The sequence below is a fragment of the Acipenser ruthenus genome, chromosome 5 (assembly GCF_902713425.1).
Source record: "Acipenser ruthenus chromosome 5, fAciRut3.2 maternal haplotype, whole genome shotgun sequence".
In the NCBI taxonomy this organism is placed as follows: domain Eukaryota; kingdom Metazoa; phylum Chordata; class Actinopteri; order Acipenseriformes; family Acipenseridae; genus Acipenser; species Acipenser ruthenus.
Window position 1 is genome coordinate 68,826,798 of NC_081193.1, and position 21,902 is coordinate 68,848,699.

Below are 21,902 nucleotides of genomic sequence, written 5' to 3' on the forward strand. Positions count from 1 at the left end.
TTTTTTTTTAAACAGCTAGCTAATTTCAGTACACTCTTGGGTGTATAATTTGTTGCCCAGCTTACAACCAGAACCGTCAAAAAGATTGAAACTTCCCATGGTACAGCCTCGAACTTTGAGTGCTTGCCGCATGCTTGAGTGTAAGTGGAGGTCGTCTGGACTATTGGTTCACAGAGATCTGGACCGACCATCTCACTAGCTACATGCGTGCACTTGCTGTGGCTAGGGTGAAGTACTTCTCTGAAATCATAACTATGGGACACGATAAACCCAATGTTATCATTTAAGACCATTGACCAAATCCTACATCCAGCCACCAACAGATCCATCTCTCGTTCATCCTCCTCTCTTACCTGTCACGATTTCTCCTCATTCTTTTGGAACACAATTGACAACATCTATTCTACGCTCCCCCGGCACAAACCCAGTTTCTACTGGACCACCTTGACTCTCCTCCGGTTGCCCCTCCTGCCCTCTCCTCCTTCTCTCCTCTCTCCATTGTTGATGTCTCTGGCCTACTGTTGAAATCAACTACTGCCACGTGCCCCCTGGACCCCTGGCCGACTAACCTTGTCCGTCTCTGTGATTCTGATCTTGCTCCTTCCATTATGCACACTCTCAACCTGTCCCTGGACTCTGGCACGGTTGCTGCTGCCCTTAAGCTTGCCTGAGTTACGCCGGTACTCAAAAAACCCTCCCTCGACCTGGCTGACTTATCTAATTTCTGTCCCATCTCCAATCTCCCTTTTCTCTCCAAAACTCTCGAAAGGGCTGTAGCAAGTCAGCTGATGAAACATCTCATGGATATCATTCTGCTTGAATCTCTACAGTCTGGCTTCCAGCCACATCACAGTACTGAAACTGCTCTGCTCCGGATTGTGTATGATCTCTTGCTTAATGCTGATGCTGGTGCACCCTCTGTGCCTGTCCTACTTGACCTAACAGCTGCTTTTGACATCATAGATCATGGTATTCTTCTTAACCGCCTTCAGAAGTATGCTGGGATCTCTGGAACCTATCTCTCCTGGATGTCCTCTTACCTATCCGGACGCATGCAGTCTGTTTTCAGTGCTGGATGCAGTGGTGTCGCAAACCCAGTCACTTGTGGTGTCCCCCAAGGATCTGTTCTTGGGTCCCTTCTCTTCAATATCTACATGCTTTCCTTGGTTCACCTCAACCGCCAACACAGTCTCATGTTTCACTCCTATGCTGACGACACCCAGTTCCAATTAAAACTCGACCCTGGAAGCCCCTCTGCCATGGTCCGGCTTTCGGCTTGCATTCAAGACATCGAGGCCTGGATGTCTGCCAATTTTCTTCAGCTGAACACTAGAAAATCTGAACTCCTTCTAGAATTTGAATATAGTTGCCCTGAACCTCGGAAACTGTCTGCTGCTGCCTTCCCCCACAGTTTGAAGCCTTGGTGTAATTCTTGACAGCAACATCTCCTTTGCCCACATCTCCAAGGTCAAATCTTCTTTCTATCATCTTCGAAACATCTCCAAAGTCCATCCCTACCTTTCCCTCCCGGATGCGGAGATACTTTGTCATGCATTTGTCTCCTCTCGACTCGACTACTGCAACTCTCTATATGGTGGTCTCCTGGCACGCACCATAAACTGACTTCAGAATGCCGCTGCCAGATGTAAAAAACATGATCACATTACCTCCTGTCTTGTCCAGCTGCACTGGCTACCTGTAAAGTTCAGGATTACTTTCACAACTCTCCTGCTCACCTACAACGCCCTTCATCACACAGGTCCTGAGTACCTCCTCAACTTGCTGACCCGCTGTGTCCCTGCCCGCAAGCTGAGGTCCTCCGACTCTGGCCTGCTTGTTATCCCCAAGCAAAAGTACACCACCCTTGGAGAATGCTCATTTAGCTTCATGGCACTGAGTCTTTGGAACTCTCTCCCAGCTTTGGTGCGTGATGCTCCCACTGTCGCTTGCTTTAAATCAACTGTCAAGACCCACCTGTTCTCTCTTGCTTTCCATGCTCTTCAAGCCTGATATCTGCTATTAGCTGCTGTGTTGTTGCTACTGTTTCAAGTATTATACTTTCACTGTATTTAATGTATTATGCTTTTTTTTACTGTATATCATGTATTATGCATTTCTCTGTATTTAAAGTATTATTGATTTTCTTGTTGTTACTGCATCTTGTAAAGCGCTTTGTGATTGTGGTCCACTATGAAAGGCGCTATATAAAATAAAGATTGATTGATTGCACACTGAGAAATAAGCACATATGCCTGTGTTAATCACTTTATAAAATAATGTTCTTAATTACCTTAGTACCTTGTTTTTTCTATTTTATTTTGTTTTCACAAAAGATGCCATAAACTAAAAGCGCTGTTTATGTTATTTTGGCAAAAGGTATTTAGAGTGTGTCGCGCTACATGAAGTGGCTGAAAACCGGGACTTTTTAAAGGTTTTGAGCAAAATGTCAGGACACTGGGACCTTTGATGGAAAACCGGGACTGCCCCAGCTAAATCAGGAGGTCTGGTCAGCCTACATGTAGAAGGAACATGCAGTTGTGTCTTCCGTATTTCCCCATTTACAGTAAAGACGAGAAGAGAGTTTTGTTTTATGAGGTCACCATGTATGAAAGGGTTAAAGGGCTATGTGGTTGTTTCAACCTTGTCTTAAATACCTATTACATACCTAGTTCTCTGTTTACGAGCTAACGAACTAAGGTGAATATCTTACAGGTCTGAACACGGCTGCCAGGCTGAGAAAAGGCGCACATGGCACATGCCCGAGGTTTGAAGCTATTCTGATGAGCCATCAGTGTCACTTGATATTATTGAATTGCCAAAACAACCTGTGTGTAAAGGGATGTCATATCTACTGCTTCTAGCCCCTTCATTTTAAGATGTATTTTATTAAAATAATTAGAAGAAAGATCACACAATGAGCAAAAAAGGAGGATTTCTTGACTTTTAAATCAATTTGGTTTTTGTTTGTGAAGGTGTAGCAGGTCTTTGACATGTGCTTGTTTCAGTCTGTCCTCATGCAATAGGCAGGATAATGGTAAATAATTCTTTTGATGTAGGAATGTTAAAATTGGACAGGTGTGAAGTGGTCTTTCAAGACAAGGTCATGACAGAACCGACAGATTATATTTTCCCCACCAAGAGCGAGACTTACAAGAACCTACTATAGAATTCTCTGTACTATGCATTAATAATAAACTAGTACTTTAGTAAGGGATTACACATGATGACAGGGCGTACGTTGTGTTGCATTAACACACGGCTTTAGTTGGGATGCACAAGCCCTGGAGTGTGTTATCCTGCTTATGGACACAATCTTTTATAAAAAACAAAACAAACAAAAACGTTTTTTCAAAAAAAACAAAACATTTTATTATATATCCTTCTGCTTTGGAGAAAAAAATAGCCCCTCAAACAAGGGTCTATTTGTTGTAAACATTAAACTGGAGTTTTTCAACGTTTCCATTTATTTATTCCAGCGATAAGCGAGGCATCTTTGAAGCGATGTGATTTACTCCCATTGGTTTTAGACTATACCAGCTAGCTCCATGTTTTAAGTGGGATAAGGGAATTTGGCAAGGGTGATAGAAACAACTGCCAGCATCAGGGGGTATTTTACTAGTGATGTAACTCAAAACAGGGCACAGGGGATTACTGGGCATGGCGTACACTCATGTTGGCTTTCTTATTTATTTCATTAAAAGCTTTATGATTTTTTATTTCTTCATTGTAGTTTAAGGCTACAAATGCTAGTCCATTTTCATCTGTAGTGACAACAAAACTGTCAGGTTTAAACTGACTGTACCCTTCTCAGACTTTATGCACCAGACCAGAGGGTGTGCTGCTGGAAAGAGCTGCTGAGCTACGTAGCTTCTCCAGGTCAGTGGTAGTAATGCGTGGATGGTGAACTGCTGTGTCTTTGCCTCCTTTTCTGTATATTTTCATTATCAACAAAAATACATTATTTGTATTTTTAAATGCTTGGTCACTAAAGGCTAGCATTGTGGTTTATGTCAGCGCTGTTTATGTAGCGACTGAGTCCAGCACGGAGGCCAACAAAGCTAGAAATTAAGTACTCTTGACCAGCCGAATTACACGCTGAAGCATAGAAGTCTTGTAACAGACATTTTCAAGAGAAACTGTTTTAAGTCGATTACCATTTCTTTTCGTTTCATTTTTGTTTTCTTCAATTCATTAAGCTGACTTCGTGTCTCTTACTTTTTTCTTCAGCTGAGGTTTTTCTTCTTATAATTCTAGCCTCTACTGTCATGCCAAGATCAAATGCGACGAAAGGAATGTCACTAAATTTTGAAAAACGTATGTGTACCAGTGTCTATATTTATTGTGAGTTTAATATTTCAGTGTATTGATTATTTATTAATTGAACTGTGCTTAGGCAAAAATAAGTCCTGCTGTGTATTGTGCTATATAGTTGCACGGTTACAATTCTTCAATAGCCAATCAGCGTGCAGCATCCGAATATTCATTTTTATAAAACCTGTTAAAAACCATTTTGTTTTTTATGTTTGCACATTCAGGATTGGAATTGTTCTCTTTCTAGGTCTTGCTTGTGACCTTGTCACTGAATTCATGAATATTGCAGACAGGGCCTCACTTTTATTATTATAAGTAGTTCAGTAGTAAACATTTACATCTGTATATACTACACATAACTGTCGAAAAGGGAGAAGGAGAAAAAGTGTATGGTATTGAACAACAAGACTGTTAAGAAATTCACCAAATCAATTTCAACTTATTATAGCAAATAAAGTACTCTCTACTATCCATGTAAGGCAATCATTTATCTAGTGTTATTGTGCAAAGCGCGTGTATATGATAACAGTACAATGTTAATGCTTTGTTTTTAATTGTTTTGTATATTTTGTTTGTGATGTGTATCGTGCACTACGAAATCAATTTAACAATAATTCTAAGGGAAATTGCCTATATGTATATGCCTATGTATATTGCAGCTAAGGGTTAAACTCAGATTATTCTTTAGTAATGTGCGGCCCGCTATACACATTAGGTTACATTAGTTTTCCAGATATGCGGCGTGTGAGAAGTTTAGTTGCACACCTTTGATCTAGGGTTCTGGAGACATGACTGATCCAACCAAGCTTCACTATTTAATAATTAATCATATTATTCAATTAAATATAATATAGAAAAGACCTTAAATCACTTTTAAAAAGCATTTACTGAAACAGTATTTCTATGCTGGTATATTCTTTGCATATTTTTTGAGTGTTATTATAAACAGGCCTGCTTGGTGTGATGTGATGTAAAGGGAGCTGTTCTTTTTAGCACCACTAATCTCATTTAGGTGTAAGGTCAGTGAAACTTTCTTTATGTCTTCTCTTTCATCGTGAAGCACTGATGTTTATGGGTTTCTTAATTACATGATGGATATGAAACCAAGTTAAAACAAGAATTAATTAGGTTTGACATAGTTGTGATGTGACTGATGACCTCTGAACAATGGGCATGATCTAACTAGATTACATTTTTCTAATTGTATATAAATTAAATTACGGTACATTAACATTTTGAAGGTGGGGTCTTAAGCTTTCCTAGACCTATTCCCTTAGCTCATAAATAAATGCTTCATAACATACTCATTAGGCTGTAGTCATCTCTTAAGAACAGGGGATCTGGAAGTTCTGTTTTATCCAGGACATTCATAAGCAATGTCCTATTTGGGGAAAATTCAGGGCTATGTTGCTAGTATTCAGATTTTGGCCTCTACCCTTTGAGTGACAGCTATTAATCCTGGCACCTACGCTCATGAATTCTTCAAATAGTTCTGTCTGTTGCTGCATTCGTGATAAAAGCTTTTAGAAGCTGTATGGGGAAATGTTGGGGGGGGGGGGGGGGAATGCTTTTCTAAGGGCTGGTCTTTATGACAATCACAGATCTCCTGTCCTTTGTGGGATTGCTGGGACATCTCTATTTATAATGCCTTTCTAAATATGCAGTCATACAGGGGTATTAGAGAAAGGTTGCAGCTACCAGAGACCAGCAAGTGTGTGAGAGACAAAAAGGATGATTTGTATCAATCTGTCAGCAGTGTATGTTATTAGTGAGGATGCTATGAGGAATCTCCATTACACTGGCACCACCTGCTGGAATTAGCTGGATCATATAGAGAATACAGGAGCTTTTAAAACCACAGGGCTATGTTGTGCTAGTATTCAGATTTTGGCTTTGATTTTTGTGTATTTTTTTAAAATAGTCCAGTCTGACTCATGGCTTTGTTAATGTGTAGGGTCGGGGGGTTGGCTAGCAAAAAAAGTCCCTTTGATCAAATGGTGTGTGGGTTAGGATCAGTCATAAAAGCCATAAAAGCCTTTTTCTTCAGCCATCATAAGATATGTAATTTCTAGTTAGTTACTAAAACAAGGGATTGTGATTCATTTTGCAATGCATGGATGGAAGAATACAACAGTGAATAAAAATGGAAGTAGTTTCATTGTGCTGGTACCTGCACTTCAGTCAGACATGCCTTTTGCTTGCTATTCTGAGCTAAGCATAATTATGAGGTTTCTGACCTGCTTTTCCTTTTTATGATCTGCTTTTAATATTTAGACTTACAAATCTATGTGTATGCACAGCAAGGGAAGGGTTGAGTATTTATTATATTACAAGTCTCCCTTGATAATGCATTGCTTATATGTATTTCCAGCAGAAGAAGACAATGACAAAACTGAATCTGCTGACGCAGAAATGGAAAGCCAAAAAGGTACTGTATGCTGTTAATACCGCTGCTGTGTCCCAGAGCCATGTTTGAATTATACACTAATATGTCATTATATCATTCTTTTGGTAGAAGCACTGGAACTTGAAATGCAGTGTGGCTTGATAATCTTGGTAAAGGGCCTGAAGGTAGCACTTCTGCAGGTTAGGGAGGAAAGGATAGTTTACCTTATCGTGTTTTAGGGACCCCTCCTGGTCAAGTGGGGACTTCTTAGACTTGGACCATGCCTTCAGGTTTCAGTAGTCTGTTCACTCCCATTGCTGAGGTTCAACATAAAAACGAGGCAATTTTATTTTTAAAGGGGTTTTTGTTTACAGTATGTATCACCCTGTATATTCATATTTTGTAATCCTTAACTGTGTTTAATTATGATCAGCCAATGATGTCAAAATCTTCAGCAGACATATCTTTTTAGATGTCTTACAGAACCCCCTATAGAAACATTCTCTTTGTCATGTGTTGTCTCTTATAGCAGTTACATGTTATTTGGTAGTGAACACAATGTATCATTCTTTACCAGAAGAAGCTGACAAACCTGACAACACTGATGCTGAAATGGAGAGTCAAAATTTAGGTAGGAGGCGTGAAAATGATATTCATTGATTGCTACATTATGCTGGTTTAACATGGATTGTACAAAATGTATTTGAATTGTGTCTGTCAGTGGTGGATGTTGTGAGTGAGTATGTTCATGTTCCCTTTTAAGTAAGCCTGTTGTGGTGTCAACTTGTTGTCATGGAGACAAGGCTTATAGGTTTGGAATCTCCCATATTCAATTATATCTTATACCTTATCTTACCAGTGCCACATAAAGAGCATTGTGTGTATTCAGTATTTATGAAACACACAAAACTGTGGCATAAAAAGCTATCTGAAAACAGGAATAATATGAACAATTCAAATTCAAATTACAAAATGTAGGAAAGAACCAGACATGCCACACAAAATATGTTTATATGAATAAAATACACGGTAATAAAGCAAACTCTGTAACTTTAGTTGTTTTGTATTTCAGTTATGAATTCAGCAGATCCATATGGTTTTTGACTATCAAGCCCATTGTGCATCAGTGGCTTTATTATTTAAATTACAATGACATACTGTGTAGACCTGTAGATCCATAACATATTTTATGTGGGCTGTTATGTAATTTTAATTTTCATATCATACCAGATGCTGAAGACAACCCCGCATCAGAGGAACCCAGGGAAGGGAGGGACAGAAATAACAAAGAGTCAGCTTCTGGTAAGGACTTTTTGGAATAAAGACTCTTTTTAGACTCTTTTTAGACCCTCTACACAAACATGTATTTTCATAAAATGATTGCTTAACATTGATGTGGAGCAACCTCCTGTTGGTACCCTGTCATACAAGAAAAAATATGTTCCATTTTATTGCATTTAATATATGTATTCTGTAGAAGTAAAGTTACATAAGATCTTACATTATTTTAGATCTCCTTATCTTGGTTTCTAATCAGACCATCAGAACACAACCAAAAAACTAGATGGAGGAAAGTCAGTGTTGATAAGTTGTTTAAACCTTCATTAGTTCTTCTGCTATCACAAAATCAATAACATGCTTCCCACTGTTAGATTGATTTAATACAAATTGCAGGGTTATTGGCTTTAAAACTGTAAATGTATTGAGTTGCTGTCTTAAAATATTTGGACAGTGAATTGTCGTAACATTATTGTGCAGATCGCAGTGAAATCTCAAAAAAGCATTGGGATGTATTGTGAAGTAAAGCTTTAAACATCAACTGACCACTGATATTATTCTACAAAATACGCTGAAAATTCTGCAACTAGCTATTCACAGAATGGGTCACAAAGACTACCCTCCAACAAGTATAAGAATGAAATTAAAATGAAACAAAAAATGGCATGTCATGTAATCCACTAGACCTATAAAAGCAATGTGTCAGTTTGCAACAGTTCAGTAACAAATATGGGAAGGCTCAAGGGTGTTCTTAAAAAAAAAAAAAAAAAAAATACTCAGCCACAGTCGGGATGTGGTGTATCAAGCCAGTAGACATGCAACATTTTGTGACAAGTAACATCTGCAGTGGCTCAAATAATAGAAACCTTCAGCACTGGACAAGAAACACCTGTTTCAACTCAAATAGTGCACTAGGGAACTATGTATTGTGGGCTAGCACGTCACTCTGATATTGTGTCCAGTCGGTGTACAATGGTTGCCATTGCTATTTGTTTTTAGTATAATTGAGACAAAAGCTATATAATTATAATAAATATGCATTCCAGTGTCAGAATGTTACAATAAATGTAGTTAGAAATGATGAGGCACAAATATTGTGGTGTAGATGAAAAAACAACAACAACAAAAAAAACTGTAGACAGGTTGGCGTGATTAATTGAAGGATACAAGGATTTACTAAAATAATTTTTTGTCAGCAGACTTACTTCTGTCCTGAATATGTAATAAACCTTTCAAACATTCATTGTTGCATAAGTAAATGCACCCACGGTCCATCAGTTTTTTAGATTGCATGATTTGGGGATCTGGTTTGACTTCACTCAAAAGCACTTGATATCATTTTGATTTAAAAAAAATTATACCGGAATCTGCCGAGTCAACGCCCAGGGGGCATAAAGTTGTCTTTGAGGCAAAAGTATGTGTGTGGGGGTGGGTGGGGGCGGGGCTTGACATGGGTAGGGGCGAAATAAAAGGCATTATTGCAAAGGGAGTATTTTTAACATTAGTAGAATTAGTCATGCTTAAAATGGAAAGGTAGAGCACAACACACAGTCACAATAAAGGATCAAGAAGTGCAGTTAGCATATTTAATGACTGGTGAAATACAATTCAAAGCTGCTGCAGTATGTCAACTGTTTTGTCATTTCAAATCTTTTCATGAAAAAAACATGAGACTTTAATGCTGCAGTGTTCACATCATGAAAAACCACATTTGTAGGTGAAAAACGCCAAGATAAAAGTTGCTACATCTAATATATATATATATATATATATATATATATATATATATATATATATATATATATATATATATATAAACAATGAAATGTTCGGTCCACAAAAATAAAGGGCTTTACATAATCTCTGCAAGTAAGAAATAGCGGTGTCCAGTGTGAAAACACAACACGAAATAATAAATTAACATCCAACGTAGCACTATAGCATTAAAATGTTCAAGACAAAAAATGGTGCCTGAGTTACAAGCTTTCGCTGTGTCTAAAAAAAATAAAAATAAAAATATGGATTGTAGTGTAAGACTACAGAGTGTATCATCTGATCTGAAACTTACAAACTGCAACTACTTCTAGGCAGTTTTTTCTATTCACGTGAGCCGCGATATTTCCCCTCAGACATTATTTGCACATGGTTATTAAAAGCCAGAAATTAATGGTGAAATGTGTCTTTCTGCTAAAGGTTGGAGTGGGTCAATTGTTCAAACCAGGGTGTTGACTTGGCAGAATCCAGCAATATTAACTGGTCTTCAACAAAATTCTGTCAAATAGGTCATTGTTGCCGTGTGATTAACATGGCTATTGTGAAAGCTACTTAGAAAGAGGTTAATGCATGTGATTTTTAATATGTTTACACACCACACTATTAAGTTCCATTTATAATATAATTAGCACATGTGGACTAAGCAAAGTGTGGGGTTTATTCAGATGTAGCAGTGTTCCATTTTGGATCATAGGCATAAATCCAGGATTAGGGTAGCGTTTAATATGCAGGCAATTTTTCTGCTGCCTGTTTGTGAGACGAGAACTATTTCTTGTTTTGGTGCCAGCAAAGCAGCCTTACAAGCGTTAGTCGAGCCCCACTTGACTGGAACCGGTGTTTTAATATTGAGCTTTCCAGTCAATTAAATCCTTTTCTGGGTGCCTGACAATCAATGTGCAAATCAATTCTCTGAATTTGGGTTTCAGCAAAATCAGTTTCAGGAGATTGCCTTCTCCTCTCTCTCTCTCTCTCTCTCTCTCTCTCTCTCTCTCTCTCTCTCTCTCTCTCTCTGTCTGTCTGTGTCTCTAATTTGAATGCCTACTCTCTTTTCAGTTAGTTAAAATTAGATAAGACCTGAGTATAAATGGTCCATCACCCATTTATTTTCTTATTGTGTGCTGAAGCAGATGAAGTCAGAAGGGTTGAACAATACCATGAGGCTACCATTATAATACCATTTTATTACCATGAAGAAGCCTAAGCATAACCATATGCGGACCACACTATTGCAAGCAATGGCAAGACAATTGCTTTTGATCAGAACACAGTGTACGATGCACAGTGCTCCGGAAACATTACAGAACAACTAGTATTGATATGGTACTGCTGTAGAAAGGATTTTCCGTGTATATACATAGAGCATGCCCCATTACAATCATGACAATCATGGAGTACTGTACTTTCACAAATGAGAATGGCCGATTAGCCGACAGGCCCCCAAAGGAGGAAGGTGGATTGTCTACAGCTAGTCTCATGAGCGACATCAAATCAGCACTCCATTAACATTCTGTTTATATAACAAGTGCAATGTATGGAAGGGAAAGTATGTTTAAATCTAAATTAAACAGCTGAGTTCAGAGAAATGCTTTCCTTAGATCAAGCTCTGCATAGCAATGGAGCGTAATTTGAATAAGTGCATGCGGGATGGATTCTAAAATGACATCCGGTTAAAAAGACTTACTCTATAAACTAATCCATAAAAGTTATTCAGTGGTAGAACTCTCAACATTTATATTTTATACCATTGTACCAAGTTCATATCTTGTGCCATTTGGGCTAGTTCTAGTCACTTAACAGTGCAAAATGTTTTCTCCTATAAGAGACTGTGGCAGAGTGGTTGCAGTGCACAGGTGTGGTGACATTACGGACCAGGAAATGAAAGAATAACAATGTTTGTATGGGAAAACGGCGCTGCTGCGCTCGTATTTAATAATTAAACAAAATAAACAGTTTAAACAAAAAGAACACACAAAACAAAGCAAAGGGCACGCTGGCCAAACACAAACACTTTCAAACAAGTATATTGTTTTTCTATTCATTTAGACTCACGTCTCGCCTCTGACACTCTCCTCCTAATAAGCCTGGCATGCGTCTTTTTATATTCTCCAGCCACATTCCCACGAGGGTTCTAGGGAAGGGGTTGAACTGATTTCGATGACCTAATAATGACTTATAGTGTCATGGTGAAGGCCATGGGAAAATGGTGCACTGCTATGATTCCAACATCGAGAAACTGCCAAGTATTGGTAAATGCTGGAGTTGAAAAACAGAACTGCAAGTCCCAGAGTAGGCTTTCACTAACCCTGTTATAGCACTGGGTACACTGAAGAACTCAAATGCATCCCAAAGGAGCTTCAGTGGCACTGAACCATATGCATTAACACTAGAACCGCTGCGGTCATACTGATACCTAAAACAGTTACATTTTAAACAACATCAGTATTAAAATGAAAGACAAGCTATCGGATACAACTCAAAAGTTTTATTCAATCACGTCATATCAAATATCTGCATAGCCGAAATGATGTATTTAAATGAACAATTACACATAAAAGGGTTTATTTTCAAACTTACCACATATAAAGCACTACTTCAAAAAATGAAAAACTATAATAACATTTCAAAAGAAACTAGTGTGTAAACAGGTATATGTACATACAAAACTGTAAACACAACATAATTTTTTTTATTTAAAACGAAAGTAGCATATGTTTTCTCTTGCAAGTCACTCGGTGCAGCACTGAATCCAAGTTGAACTGCATTTGCCTGCTGCTTTGCAGTTTTCTGATCAAAATGTTTCTGCTGAAGCTCTGTGGTTAGCTTCAAGATGAAATCTCTCCTACTGATATTTTCCCCAGTGCATTCCTTGTACAAAATGAAGGAATTGATGGCTGCCATGTCCAGTAGAGATAACAACAGACTGAACTAATTGAATATTGTAGGTTATATTCAAAATAGAAACATGTATTGTAAAAGGCAGTCAAAATGACTTCTTTGGCAGTTCTAGATGGGTGGCATAACTTTCATAACATGGTTCTCATGTTAACTAAATCCAGGAATGTTACAAGGAGGGCCTTCTTGTCCTTTTTTGAAGACTGAATCTTTATTACAAATTAACTTTATGCACAGGAACTACAAGTAAAGAATATAATTAATGTATTGTATGTTCTATGTACGAGATTAAATCTGTGCACACAATAAAATGTAATAGAATTTTGACAAATCCCATCCGCTGATTGGTTGACATAGGCTGCCCTCTGTTCCTTTGCATTGAAACAATGTAGTACCACTGCACTGCTATTGAATATCATTTTAAAAGGGTTTTGGGCAGTGGCCGTCTTCAGTGTGCCTCTGAATAGTGAAATAATAACCACAGGTATACACTCAGATCACACCTGGAATGCTGATGGATTCATCTTACTTCACTAACAAGTTTGTCTTTCACATCTGAAGCCTACAGTTCCATCCTTAGAGTGTCAGTGGCTAGGGTAACAGAATCATTTTAAGTTCACATTGCTTCTCTCTTTTAATGTTTCCTTCCAACATAGCACCTGCTGCCTGAAGTATACATTTTTTAATCATCTTTCCTGCTTCTAGCCAATATCTAGGACAAGTATATTGAATCTGCTATTTCATTGTGGTAGTGAGCAGTAAATCTCTATATAAATAACTAATTGGATTTCCAGTACTAGCACTACATTGAGGCAATTTTATCAATGTATAAACCTTGACCATATTTGATATTTGACACTGAAATCACCATGCAGGGTTTCAAAACGCCTCTTGAAACACTGCATGACTTGTCAAGTTCTTAAATTAGGTCATTTATATTGCATGTATTTCCAAAAATGTATATATATACTGTTTTTTCCTATGGACAGTCTATGGACACCTTATATAAGGTGCATGATGCGGAGAAGCTGGGTCTGGCCCAATTTCCACCAGTGGAGGCTTAATTGCTGCGTTGGTACAGTCGCCTATTTATTTAACAAACAGAGTCTTGGAGGTGATCCTCAAGCGTGCCTATTCAGCCAGTGTGTTCGCCGCACAACTGGGCAACTTTAATAGTATTCTGGTAGCCTACCAGTCCTATTTGCTGAGGTCTCTCTCTGACAGCCACAGGCCCTCACCACAACAGCTGGATGAGCTGCACCTGGTTAATAAGAATCTACTCCGTCTGTCAACACTGAACGGACAGGCTCCGGATCCATGCTGTACACTATGTCGGACAGCATAGTGCAGAGAATAGCCGCCTGTTTGGAGGTCTTTCAGCTCAAAGAACGCTCATGATAGTAACGTTACAAAAACTTCTGGGCTTGATGGTAGCAGCTTCCAAGACCCTTCCATTGGGTGTCCTGCACATGCGCCCTCTGCAGGCCTGGTTCAACTGCAGGGTCTTCCAGCCCGTGTTGAACCATGATCGTCTATTGACAGTGTCCCACCTCTGTCTATGTGCACTCTCTTGGTGGAAACAGCCGGACCATCTACGCCTAGGCGTAGTGCTGTGCAGTGTCACCAGAAGGGAGGTCATCACCACGACGTGTCCAGCCTGGGCTGGGGTGCTGTGTGGAATGGCTGGGGTATACAAGGTGTGTGGAACCCTCCATAGAGGGGTCTCCACATCAGTGTTTAGAGCTGCAGAATTTTTTCCACAAAGTTCAAGTAACACATCAACCTACATCAACCACCAGACCAGTCTGCAAGCTTTTGCTGTGGGTGCACGAGAACCTCTCACTGCGGGCAGTTCTTCTGCCCCGGGTGACGAACTGGGCGACAGACCTCCTCAAGGGGAGTCCCCAGCAGCTCATAGTGGAGGCTTCACCCCGAGGTGGTAAGCCTCACCTGGTAGAAGTTCAGGAGAGCAGAGATAGACCTCTTTATCTCCCTGTAATCCACACACTGGTTCTCCATAATAGGCGGGGAACTACTGGGAATAGATGCCTTGGTTCGCCATGTCCCCGCTGCATCTGGAGAAAATCAGACATGATTGGGCCATGGTGCTCCTAGTAGCCCCATATTGGCCCAGGAGGATCTGGTTTTCAGCCCTGATGCAGCTGCTGAGCGGCCAGCCGTGGAGACTGCCGATGTGCCGCCACCTGCTCAATCAGGCACAGGGAACCTTATGGCATCCCAACCCATCGAGCCTGCAGCTCTGGGTCTGGCCCATTTGAGCCATTTGGGACTAACCCTCTTACAGAATGCCAGGGCAGCATCCATGCATTCCCAGTATGGGTACAAGTGGGGTGTCTGCCTCGTGGTTTCGACCCCACGACTTGTCCCATGGCAATTATATTACAGCCCGCTAGAACTGGAAGCTGATTGGCTGACAGTACTGAATGTTTCTAATGTTTATTATAGGTATGTTGCCTGCGAATGTGTCAAAGTGTAAACTGTGGTGTAGCAACCAGTCGTAAGAGGGCTAAATAAGGAGTTAATCCTATGCTAAATGTCTTGACAGTATTTTCTCTCTTTTAAGATGTGAAAACCAAGCAAGAGAAGCCTACCAAGGGTCAGAAACATGGGGATGATCCAATGGAGGATCGTGCAGAGACTGAGGGTATGGAGACATTTAAAATCGCTTTTTTTCGATAGATTCGTGGAATTGTGGACAGTGGAGTTTTTTAGTTTACACAGAACATTTAATAATATATTTCTGCATGTCCTAGTTAATAAATGCACCGACAGTCTTGTTCACACAAGAGCAAAAAGAGACTGAATTAGCAGTATGTAGCTAATTAAGAATAACCCCCTTTGGGACTGAATAGGGGAATGGGTTTGTCTCCTGATAACTCAGCAGTGCTTTAATTAAGTGGCAACGAGTACATAATAAGTACAATGTCACCACTCATCACCTTTATATTTATAATTATGTGCAAATGACATGGTAATTATATTACAGTTTGAATATAGTAACCTTCTGCATATTACACCCCATAACAGTTATATATTCCTATATAATAACAATAACTAATTAATATAATAGTATAATTAAAATGGCAGGAGATATGCCCATTCCCAACAGTAGCATTGTTAAACCACCAAAGCCTCCTGATCTAAACTGCACTGTACAGCATCTTCCCTGGAAGAAGGGTGTCAAGTTTAAACATGTATATTCTCCAGTATAGTTTACTACTACTAAAAATCCGATCATTCACTAGTTGTTAAAGGTACTGTAAATATCAGGCTCTAATTTAATTCAGTATGTTATTTACCTGCTTGGATGTAACTTGAACATTTTTTTAGCTACTTGTTTAACAATGTAGAGTTTGATCGCACAATGAATACATTTTACATTGTTCATAGTTTGACTGCAACTTTCTGATTTCAAAATCACTAATTGTGTAAAATAGTAGGCCTATGTGAGAATTGTCTGAAACTGTTTAGCAACAATCAGGGGAAGGCACATGGATCTCAGCGACTTCACAAGACTGATAGTTTGTGTGTGTACAAATGTCCTAAACGTTCCTCAGCACGTGGCTACATTCACCAACGTGTCCATCAAGATAGTCTCCTGGGTGCTCCTAGAACAGCAGCATTTGCAAAAAAGCACAACTCAGGTCACAAGTGGGTCGTAACTGATCAACCGTAACGTACTGTACTGTGAAAAGCAACAAACATGCCCCCCAATCAAGGAAACCTCAAAATGTGAAGCAGTCAGACTGCGATATGCTAACGACCTCACTTCTGAAAAAAAGCCTTGAAGTCTTTTAAAATACAGCTATTGCTGGAATAGTTTGTAAGCTGAACAAATAATTGTCGGCTTAGCAGAAACAACAGAAATATATACAGAAAACACATAATTGGATAATAAATCATAAAATGATAGTCCCTTTCTACAGTGTAAAATTCTGAAGTACTAAATATGTATGCATTAGAAGTTCATCCATAACTTAAACACTCACTCATGTAATATTAAGTAAAACTAACATTAAAGAACATTAAGAAGTTTCTTTAGTTCCACTCAAATGCAACAACAGATTCTTGAGTATAAAGCATCAAAGAATGTAGACATGCTTTCTATGGGACCTCTGTTGGGATTTTTTTTTTTTTCTTCAAGTGTTTGCTTTGTTAACAGAAAGCAAGACCGGTTTAGATAAGGATGAAGTCGGATGTCAATTAACAGGGATGGAAACTGAGGCAGCAGTCTGTCAGAATAAGGGTAAGGATCAATAAAGCTCATTCCACAGCTGCCAGCCAGCTGTATCTGAAAATACACAGACCTTCGGTGCTGTGATACATTAACTGAGGGAAACATTTACTATGTGAATGCCCTAATTAATTGCATTATAAAAAAAACAAACATAGGAAAACTAAAAGGTTGCATATTTTATTGTACAAAGATACCAAATGGGTTTCCTGAAATGCCTATTTTTTATTGTTATTTAATTATTTTTTTTCAAAAGCTCTAAGTTATACCTCTTGCACCAACAGCAATGGATCTGTGATCTCAGGTGAGGAGACTCCTTTCCTTATGTCTCAGAAAATGGGCTATATTCATTATTAATTGTCGTTGTTTTGGTGGGTTTGCGATACCCTACCACACATGCTTTTAAACAAAATAGCAATTCATGTTTTTGAGAATGCGTTTTAATGAATCATATAATTCCTCGTGGGAATGCTCCCTTATTGATATTAATATTCTAATTAGCATTGAATTCCGATCTTCTTGTTGGTAACACACCTTGATAAATGTTAATTTGCGCTTTTATCTGTTAAATACGAGATGGATGAAAACGATCCTTCAAATAGTGATTGGGGTATACAATTTTACCGATGTACAGAAGTGTTGGCAGGACTTGAGAGGTTCCATAAAAAATGGTTAATATTTATCAATTTTATTGTTTTGTTTATTTATTTATATAAGTAGACTATGTGATCTTATAAAATGCATTCCATATTTGTTAGAACCACTGGAGTGTAAAAACCATGAGGCAAGACATTCCCCAGTGGAAGGTATTGTTCATCAAATCCAAAGTAACCTGTAAAGGTTGGTTTATACTTCTTTCGCAGACCAAAGCCATATGTCAGCTGCAGACACTTCTTCCGGTGCCCCAGAGCAATGAGTGGAGTCAGAGCCCCTTTTCCACATAGCAAACTGTATCAATAAAATACATGTACAGAAAATGATAGTCATAGGAACTTAAATAATACATTTATCTGAAACACTCATACTCGGGCGCGGCACATATTTAAATTAAGTTTGCATTAGTTGTTGAAGGAAAACGGGAGATAATTAAAGTCAAACGTTAGCACAAAGCTGCAAAAAAAAAAAAAGATTAGAAAAAAATGAAAAACACCTATAATGAATAGAGCCCAATGTTACCACAGTATCTAGGGTAATGTTCATTGAGTATCCCTTAATCAGTATGACATATTAATGGACAATACAGTAGTTTACACTTGAAACACAGAATACAGGACACACTCAGAGATTATGTAAGGTAACTGAACAAACTGTACATTTTTTACACCTCAGTTCCTCAGCAGTTCCTTTTAACTGCTGAAAAATGTATGCGTGTTCTTTTAATTTAGGAACTACCTGAGTTTTGTGTGTTGTTACTGTATATTGAGCTGTCTCAGGGAAGGAGCTTTGTTTTTTTGTAGCATGCATTCCAAACTGTACTGAACTTGGATGTATTTCTCAAGGTTGAGGCAGCTAAATAAGGATTATAAGGATTGGACATGGTTATGCCATATTACTCAATGGAAACCAATAACCTCTGAGTTTAAATTGACATTCATGGTTTAAACCTGATTATCTTTACTGTGAAGTCAGATTAAGTGGCATACGAATCTAAATGTTGCTTCTGCTAAATCATCTGTATGTTTAACAAGTCATCTTTGCCATTCTAAGTGCATGCATGAATCAGAACCACTCTTAACCCACCACAAACAAGTGGCCAGGTTTAAAATGATCATGAAATATGATATACTGTACAATACAGCTTTTTTGTTGCTTTTGCACAAATGATGTAGAAAAATGGGAGAAATGGGCATGTGACTCCCTCTTAGATCTTGGTAGCCTTTTATTAAAGCAGATATGGGGTTTATTGTTATTTTTGAACAGAAAAGATATACAATAGTAGATATTTACCTAAATTTGATGAAAATGTGACAAAGTCCACACTGATTTAAATGTCCACAATATTAATTATATATGACGAGGTATAACTCATATTTTTCATATACCTAAAAATGTTACCACTTGTTCATTTGGTTATTTTGTAAAGTTTGTGTGGAGTGTTTTAGGCTAATTAGAGATATCTTAAACCCCCAAAACAAATTACCTGATAGTCCCAACTTGTTTTGCTCAGTATATTATCTGGTCTCCTATGAGAAATACACCTTGCCAAGCAAGTGTTTTCCCCTTTCAGAAGCCTATTTCCAGCATAGAGCTCATAACAAAAAACAACTAAAAAGAGCCTTCTGTATCCATCTGTACCTGTTTTTTCAGTTTCTTCTGTGTCTAATTGTAGACATTACTCAAACTTTATCCCAGTAGTTGTCTCATATAAGACATATTTTACACGCTGTGTTCCTCAAGTGGATAGCTTTTTAGTGGATGGCATTTCCACTGAGGAATTCTTGTGTGAAAGGGGATTCTTTAATTGGCTGTTTCATGCCACTTTTTGGCTGTCTGCTATACTCACTGGGACATGTTTGACATGAATGTAATTTTGGAGTACTCAGTAGGAATCGCCTCTGGGCAAAGGTTGTCAGAACAAAATTAACAATTGCCCTGTGTTTGTATATTTGTAAGTGGTGCTCAGGAGCTTATTTTTTGCTGGGCTTTGGTATATATTATTTCCTATAGTAGTTGTTGCTGCATGTGTAGTACCTTTAGGATTGCTAAGCAGTGTTTGCCCAAGAAAATAACTTGTGTTCATTAACGACTAAGAGATGCTGGGAGAGAGTCTGTGCTAAATATGGCCATAGTTCCTGTTGCTAATATGTTCCTTTATCCAATTACAAAGCTATTGTGATGGCACTTTAGTGTCGCCTTCCCCACAGTGTTAAGTGTTAAATGATCTACTACTGAGGCACAGTGACCCTTTCAGTCTGTAGAATGGCATTATTCGCACAAAAGGTCCTACAAAGCAAGCCTTGACAACAGGTTGAGAATAGGTAGTTGCAGTCAGTGAACTACACTATTAATCCAAGGACCACTGAAGAGTAGGGAATATAAACAAATATGGACCCCTTCATTCATTCAACCAGAAACCCAAAAATGATCAAGTATTGTATGCATTGTCCATTATCTGATCACCCCTGGCTTACTTTCATTTAGCATCAAAGCATAAGAGGATATGACTTCAACAATGGGCTGCAAGGGACATAATTTCAATGGTGCCTTGAAGATAGTCTTTTGATCACTCACTTTTTTCAGTGCTCTTTTTACATTATGCTGGGGAAACAAGACTGGATTACATTCAAGGTCAGAGAATATTATTCTGCCAGCAGCAATGCATGACTCTTGCATTGTCTAGAAACTATCCCAGCACCAGCCCTCACAGTGTACTCTCTGCAGCATCAACTGCACATCATCTATCAAACATTCTGTCGGTTTAGCCTTTCTCAGGTGAGGCTGTTGAACAGGAACTGATTTGAGACAAGTAGAAAATATTGATTTGACCTTGCTCATTTGAGATTTTAGATCAGATATATTACCTTTCTGTGAGAAAATCCTAACAGGGTAGGGACATTTGTATTAATATCTTTTAAAATTGTTATAGTAACATTTTGTTTTTGTTTTTTTCTATTAAAGATCCAAACCTAGATTCCAAAGAGCTGTCCAGAGGCGGTTCCAAACCAGAAGATGAACTAATGGAGGATCAGGGTAAGGTAACCTTAAACTGTGTCACAGTGCTTGCGATGGAAACTGAATAACAATCAGTGAGTGTGATGGCTAATTGCATTGACTAGAGGGATACGCTTCAGTACAGCAACACCTTTATTTGCATTCTGGGGTAGAGTTTCGAAGAAAAGGAACTGTTTTGTGTGATTCAACTTTCAGTATCATACAGTGGGCCCTATTCACAAAGGTTTAACTTGTGATTTGTATCAAGAATGTTTATTACTTAAACTGAGCTAATCAAATAATTTCCGATATCGTAAACATATATTAGACTTTTTAAATATATTCTAGAAGATAGTGAAGACAAATTGTCCAAGCTCTTGTACTTGTTTTAGTTCTGCTCTTTTATATTAAGTTCATATACTACTACAAGGAGTTATCCAATAGAGCGCAGAGGCATTGAAATAGAATAAAGAGGTGAAATACTGTTTTAACATAAATAATAGCCTTTTATTCAAGCTAAAGCATTTTGTTTATAACTGTTTCTTTACGCACCCATAATAGATATTTTGAAGGAATTTAATCATTTAAGAATTAATATGTATTCTTCCTCAGACCATTTGAAAGAAATGAATTAACCTTTAGGTCATCCAATGCATGTATTTAACAGTCTTGACACTCTTATCAAATAATTAGGGATGTATAATACATGTAGTTGGTCATGTAAATAAAAGCACTAGCGACAAGGTGACTGATTTTTATTAAATGATGTCGCTACAGATTGTTTAATTGTCATAGACCAGTGCTTTACTGTTGTTTTATAATGCCCATTTACTTTTGAACTAGTCATTTGTATGGTAGGTGAGACATATAGACTACACAATAAAGAGCAGTGAATTATGCTAAGTAATTCACAAAGTGATGAGATGCTGTATAGCTGCCAATGAGAAGTGGGTTTTGCAGGCATGTAGGTATTGTTAGTGGGTGTCCTCTTTTGCATTTTAAGATGGCTTCTATTTCTAGCATGGATGATCTACATGATGTTTTTCATCATTTGGACTACCTTAATTCTCAGATTATAAAGAGCACCCTTTTATACATTTTAGGAAAATCTATGTGTTATATACAGATATACAAAACAGTATATGGTATTGTGGAAGGGTGGTGGGCAATTGACTGACACACACGGGAGACAGAAGGTTTTATTTGTAACGGTGCTCAGGCGCACTGATTTATTTCTACCCGCAGAGGGCGCTGTTGTCCGTGGCCTGAATACTGGCAACAGTAAACAGGACCACGGGGTTTCCAATACTGGTATACAGTCCAGTGCACATACAAGTGCTCAAAAATAATAATAAA

The 21,902-nt window shown here is 38.3% G+C and overlaps 1 protein-coding gene across 9 annotated transcripts in view; it reads left to right on the plus strand.

The window, feature by feature from the left end:
* LOC117402985 (ADP-ribose glycohydrolase MACROD1-like) overlaps positions 1–21,902 on the plus strand; it is a 921,538-nt gene that overhangs the window by 868,437 nt on the left and 31,199 nt on the right. For 3 of the 9 annotated variants that reach the window (XM_059024412.1, XM_059024416.1, XM_059024415.1), the window contains 7 exons: positions 6,683–6,739; positions 7,275–7,328; positions 7,928–7,999; positions 15,225–15,305; positions 16,824–16,907; positions 17,152–17,199; positions 20,514–20,585. In XM_059024412.1, coding sequence (XP_058880395.1) covers positions 6,683–6,739; positions 7,275–7,328; positions 7,928–7,999; positions 15,225–15,305; positions 16,824–16,907; positions 17,152–17,199; positions 20,514–20,585 — 468 coding nt within the window. The remainder of the gene's footprint in view (positions 1–6,682; positions 6,740–7,274; positions 7,329–7,927; positions 8,000–15,224; positions 15,306–16,823; positions 16,908–17,151; positions 17,200–20,513; positions 20,586–21,902) is intronic. The other 6 variants (XM_034004762.3, XM_034004766.3, XM_034004767.3 and 3 more) reach the window with 4 other exon arrangements.